The 6,361-nt window shown below is 44.9% G+C and overlaps 1 protein-coding gene across 1 annotated transcript in view; it reads left to right on the forward strand.

Moving 5' to 3' along the window:
• The window catches only part of LOC109883635 (vam6/Vps39-like protein), a 27,237-nt gene continuing 20,876 nt past the window's right edge, over positions 1–6,361 (forward strand). Inside the window, exons 1-7 of the mRNA XM_031787585.1 lie at positions 1–568; positions 943–1,008; positions 3,753–3,817; positions 5,672–5,714; positions 5,874–5,968; positions 6,081–6,179; positions 6,308–6,361. The exon at positions 6,308–6,361 is cut by the window's right edge and continues 89 nt beyond it. Coding sequence (XP_031643445.1) covers positions 496–568; positions 943–1,008; positions 3,753–3,817; positions 5,672–5,714; positions 5,874–5,968; positions 6,081–6,179; positions 6,308–6,361 — 495 coding nt within the window. The 5' untranslated portion in view covers positions 1–495. The remainder of the gene's footprint in view (positions 569–942; positions 1,009–3,752; positions 3,818–5,671; positions 5,715–5,873; positions 5,969–6,080; positions 6,180–6,307) is intronic.

Here is a 6,361-nt window from a genome sequence, read left to right on the forward strand (position 1 = left end):
ACGTGACGTGTCAGTAAGGAGCAGACACTGTGTGTTAGCAGCTTTATTTATATCTCTCTCTCTTGTGTTAGCTTATTGACTAGCAGAACATTTTTATAGGAGAAGTATTTAGCTACTTATTTCAGATTTCTGTGTCAATTAAATTGTATTATTAGTCAAGAGGTTCGGTCAAGACCAACATGGGGATAATAGGGAATTTTGTTAACGCGTTATCCTTGTTGGTGTCCTCTCGCTAATAAAGCAAAGTTCGTTCGCTAATCAATTCGCTCGCTATTTGTTTTTGGATGTCATGGCTTCAACGAATGACAGAGGAATTATGTTAAGGTTACCTGCACGGATTAAAGACACGGTTTAATCGATGGGGGGTGGACTTGACATTTCCAGACGTACCATTTTTTTTTGTAACGTTGCCTAAAAATGTTTTGTTATTGTCACTAACGTTACTAGATTATTTATAGGGGGAACTAAACTACCGGTAACTACCGAGACTCCACAATGCATGACGCTTACGAACCGGTCCCTATCCTGGAGAAACTGCCTCTGCAGATTGACTGTCTTGCTGCTTGGGGTAAGTTGATAATGTCAGCACACTAACTAACATTAGCAAATTATTGTTGCCATAAACTACCTAACTAGTTAACTAGGTAGGTACTAAGTTAGCTGACTGGTTTGTTTACCAGATAAACAGCAGATAACTCTTGTCTGCTAGTTGTAGCAATGTTACCTTGATGAGTTTTGAGGCGACACGACATTTGTAAACAAAGCAACCCTGTCTTGCACATGGTCGAGGACGTGGAGACTTTAATACAGTTGATATAATTTTGCTCTGTTATGTGTGTTCCCTATGTAGTGCACTACTTTTGACGAGAGTCCTAGTGCACTACATTTGGGATGTATCCATACTTACTAATCATGACCTTCTCTCCCCCTATCACAAAACAGAGGACTGGCTTCTGGTAGGCACTAAACCAGGCCATCTCCTGCTCTACAGGATAAAAAATAATGCAGGTGAATAAGAGAGAGACTGCTTTCAGTGTCCTGTGTCCCTGTCTATTTGTATGTGTCTCCCCCAGGGCCCTGTCTATCTGTATGTGTCTGTCCCAGGGCCCTGTCTATTTGTGTGCGTCTGTCCCAGGGCCCTGTCTATTTGTATGTGTCTGTCCCAGGGCCCTGTCTATTTCAAATCAAATCAAATCAAATTTATTTATATAGTCCTTCTTACATCAGCTGATATCTCAAAGTGCTGTACAGAAACCCAGCCTAAAACCCCAAACAGCAAGCAATGCAGGTGTAGAAGCACGGTGGCTAGGAAAAACTCCCTAGAAAGGCCAAAACCTAGGAAGAAACCTAGAGAGGAACCAGGCTATGTGGGGTGGCCAGTCCTCTTCTGGCTGTGCCGGGTGGAGATTATAACAGAACATGGCCAAGATGTTCAAATGTTCATAAATGACCAGCATGGTCGAATAAGGCAGAACAGTTGAAACTAGAGCAGCAGCACAGTCAGGTGGAAGTTGAAACTGGAGCAGCAGCATGGCCAGGTGGACTGGGGACAGCAAGGAGTCATCATGTCAGGTAGTCCTGGGGCATGGTCCTAGGGCTCAGGTCCTCCGAGAGAGAGAAAGAAAGAGAGAAGGAGAGAATTAGAGAACGCACACTTAGATTCACACAGGACACCGAATAGGACAGGAGAAGTACTCCAGATATAACAAACTGACCCCAGCCCCCCGACACATAAACTACTGCAGCATAAATACTGGAGGCTGAGACAGGAGGGGTCAGGAGACACTGTGGCCCCATCCGAGGACACCCCCTGACAGGGCCAAACAGGAAGGATATAACCCCACCCACTTTGCCAAAGCACAGCCCCCACACCACTAGAGGGATATCTTCAACCACCAACTTACCATCCTGAGACAAGGCTGAGTATAGCCCACAAAGATCTCCGCCACGGCACAACCCAAGGGGGGGGGGCGCCAACCCAGACAGGATGACCACAACAGTGAATCAACCCACTCAGGTGACGCACCCCCTCCAGGGACGGCATGAGAGAGCCCCAGCAAGCCAGTGACTCAGCCCCTGTAATAGGGTTAGAGGCAGAGAATCCCAGTGGAAAGAGGGGAACCGGCCAGGCAGAGACAGCAAGGGCGGTTCGTTGCTCCAGAGCCTTTCCGTTCACCTTCCCACTCCTGGGCCAGACTACACTCAATCATATGACCCACTGAAGAGCTGAGTCTTCAGTAAAGACTTAAAGGTTGAGACCGAGTGTGCGTCTCTGACATGGGTAGGCAGACCGTTCCATAAAAATGGAGCTCTATAGGAGAAAGCCCTGCCTCCAGCTGTTTGCTTAGAAATTCTAGGGACAATTAGGAGGCCTGCGTCTTGTGACCGTAGCGTACGTGTAGGTATGTACGGCAGGACCAAATCAGAGAGATGGGTAGGAGCAAGCCCATGTAATGCTTTGTAGGTTAGCAGTAAAACCTTGAAATCAGCCCTTGCTTTGACAGGAAGCCAGTGTAGAGAGGCTAGCACTGGAGTAATATGATCAAATTTTTTGGTTCTAGTCAGGATTCTAGCAGCCGTATTTAGCACTAACTGAAGTTTATTTAGTGCTTTATCCGGGTAGCCGGAAAATAGAGCATTGCAGTAGTCTAACCTAGAAGTGACAAAAGCATGGATACATTTTTCTGCATCATTTTTGGACAGAAAGTTTCTGATTTTTGCAATGTTACGTAGATGGAAAAAAGCTGTCCTCGAAATGGTCTTGATATGTTCTTCAAAAGAGAGATCAGGGTCCAGAGTAACGCCGAGGTCCTTCACAGTTTTATTTGAGACGACTGTACAACCATTAAGATTAATTGTCATATTCAACAGAAGATCTCTTTGTTTCTTGGGACCTAGAACAAGCATCTCTGTTTTGTCCGAGTTTAATAGTAGAAAGTTTGCAGCCATCCACTTCCTTATGTCTGAAACACATGCTTCTAGCATGCTTCTAGCATTCTAGCTATTTGTGTGTGTCTGTCCCAGGGCCCTGTCTATTTGTGTGCGTCTGTCCCAGGGCCCTGTCTATTTGTGTGCGTCTGTCCCAGGGCCCTGTCTATTTGTGTGCGTCTGTCCCAGGGCCCTGTCTATTTGTATGTGTCTGTCCTAGGGCCCTGTCTATTTGTATGTGTCTGTCCCAGGGCCCTGTCTATTTGTGTGCGTCTGTCCCAGGGCCCTGTCTATTTGTGTGCGTCTGTCCCAGGGCCCTGTCTATTTGTGTGCGTCTGTCCCAGGGCCCTGTCTATTTGTGTGCGTCTGTCCCAGGGCCCTGTCTATTTGTGTGCGTCTGTCCCAGGGCCCTGTCTATTTGTGTGCGTCTGTCCCAGGGCCCTGTCTATTTGTGTGCGTCTGTCCCAGGGCCCTGTCTATTTGTGTGCGTCTGTCCCAGGGCCCTGTCTATTTGTGTGCGTCTGTCCCAGGGCCCTGTCTATTTGTGTGCGTCTGTCCCAGGGCCCTGTCTATTTGTGCGTCTGTCCCAGGGCCCTGTCTATCTGTGTATGTCTGTCCCAGGGCCCTGTCTATCTGTGTGTGTCTGTCCCAGTGCCCTGTCTATTTGTGTGTGTCTCCCCCAGGGCCCTGTCTATTGGTATGTGAATGTTTGACGTCTGCAAGCATAGTTTCCAGCGTCATTGTGTTTTTTATTTTGTTCCTCATTCCGTAGCAGGTGTTTAAAACAAGGAAACATATCCCATCTCTCTCTTTCTTCCTCATAGGTACCAACAGGTTTGAGGTGACTCTGGAGAAGTCCAACAAGAACTTCTCAAAGAAGATCCAGCAGGTATATTAGTCTGTCATAGTTAAAGTGTACGTACCTTTGATGAGAATTACAGGCCTCTCTCATCTTTTTAAGTGGGAGAACTTGCACAATTGGTGGCTGACTAAATACTATTTTTTGCCCCACTGTATATTAGTCAGAGTGAGACGTCACATTCTGTTGATGTGACGGTCATTCAATTTTTTATTTATTTTTTAAGCGAGGGATGTCAGATTAAAGAAATATAGTAGACACTCCATTGTCCTAGCCTGGTTCAGTTGCTGCCATTTGTCAAGCCAAACGTGGTATGACAATGACTGACAAGGATTTGGTGTGTGTTTTGCATCATGTGCTAGCTTAGCCCCCATTAGCTCCCCCCCCCCTCTCTGTATGAGTACAACTCAGGGTATACAGTTCATACCACAGCTCCAACACGTGACCACTCGAATGACAACAACAACAAGGATCCTCCTCGATAGCGCAATTGGCATTTCAAGTTCTGGAAAGAGTTTACGGGCCTGTCCTTATGTCCGACACTTATTCTACCGTTGTCCTGCTGTCAACATAGACTTGAAATCACTGGTCCCTTTGATAATGGAACACTGGTCCCTTTGATAATGGAACACTGGTCCCTTTGATAATGGAACACTGGTCCCTTTGATAATGGAACACTGGTCCCTTTGATAATGGAACACTGGTCCCTTTGATAATGGAACACTGGTCCCTTTGATAATGGAGCACTGGTCCCTTTGATAATGGAGCACTGGTCCCTTTGATAATGGAACACTGGTCCCTTTGATAATGGAACACTGGTCCCTTTGATAATGGAACACTGGTCCCTTTGATAATGGAACACTGGTCCCTTTGATAATGGAACACTGGTCCCTTTGATAATGGAACACTGGTCCCTTTGATAATGGAGCACTGGTCCCTTTGATAATGGAACACTGGTCCCTTTGATAATGGAACACTGGTCCCTTTGATAATGGAACACTGGTCCCTTTGATAATGGAACACTGGTCCCTTTGATAATGGAACACTGGTCCCTTTGATAATGGAACACTGGTCCCTTTGATAATGGAACACTGGTCCCTTTGATCATGGAACACTGGTCCCTTTGATAATGGAACACTGGTCCCTTTGATAATGGAGCACTGGTCCCTTTGATAATGGAACACTGGTCCCTTTGATAATGGAACACTGGTCCCTTTGATAATGGAACACTGGTCCCTTTGATAATGGAGCACTGGTCCCTTTGATAATGGAACACTGGTCCCTTTGATAATGGAACACTGGTCCCTTTGATAATGGAACACTGGTCCCTTTAATAATGTTTACATCTATGTATATACTGTTTTCTATACTATTCTACTGTATCTTAGTCTATGCATTACTCATCTCATATGTATATACTGTATTCTATTCTACTGTATCTTAGTCTATGCATTACTCATCTCATATGTATATACTGTATTCTATACTACTGTATCTTAGTCTATGTTTTACTCATCTCATGTGTATATACTGTATTCTATACTATTCTACTGTATCTTAGTCTATGCATTACTCATCTCGTGTGTATATACTGTATTCTATTCTACTGTATTTTAGTCTATGCATTACTCATCTCATATGTATATACTGTATTCTATTCTACTGTATTTTAGTCTATGCCACTCTGACGTTGCTCGATCTAATATTTATATATTTCTTAATTCCGTTCTTCTACTTTTAGATTTGTGTGTATTGTTAGATATTACTGCACTGGTGGGAGCTAGGAACACAAGCATTTCACTACACCCGCAATACCATCTGTTAAACGTGTGTATGTGACCAATAAGATTTGATTTTTGTCTTCCTTGTCTCTCCTTCTCACAGCTGTTTGTTGTGTCACAGTACAAGATCCTCGTCAGTCTGTTAGGTAGGAGAAGCATATACTCTCTTCAGTAAACAAGCTTGTTGTTGTTTACGTGGACGTGTGGGTTGTTAATCTCAGTGAATCCATAGCTCCTATGTTTTTTCAAATAGTGTTTTTTTTGTGTGTGTGTGTGTGTGCACACTGGATTCTCCCCACCTACAGAGAACAACATCCATGTCCATGACCTCTTGACCTTCCAGCAGATTACTGTGGTCTCCAAGGCCAGAGGGGCAACGCTCTTCGCCTGTGACCTGCAGGTGAGATGACGACATAGTTTGTAAATGTCTTTTTGATGTGAACCAGTGGTGTCTATTTTATCTGTAGCTCCTGTAAAATCTGTTTCCAAATTGATCTTCTTCTTCGTTGCAGCAGTCCCCCTCGGGAGAAGCCCAGCTGAGGATGTGTGTTGCTGTGAAGAAGAAGCTTCAGCTGTACTACTGGAAGGACAGGGAGTTCCATGAGCTACAGGTGAGACGAGGAAAGGGGGGGGGGTTGAGTGGACTGCTATAATGGAAGGATAAACAAACCTCGTCTAGATGGATATTGTTAACCAAAAGGAATGACGCTTATTAGTGTTTTGTTTGTTTGTCTTTCAGGGGGACTTTTCTGCTCCAGACATCCCGAAGGCCATGGCCTGGTGTCAGAACTCT

This window comes from Oncorhynchus kisutch, linkage group LG14 (assembly GCF_002021735.2).
Source record: "Oncorhynchus kisutch isolate 150728-3 linkage group LG14, Okis_V2, whole genome shotgun sequence".
Classification (NCBI taxonomy): Eukaryota; Metazoa; Chordata; class Actinopteri; order Salmoniformes; family Salmonidae; genus Oncorhynchus; species Oncorhynchus kisutch.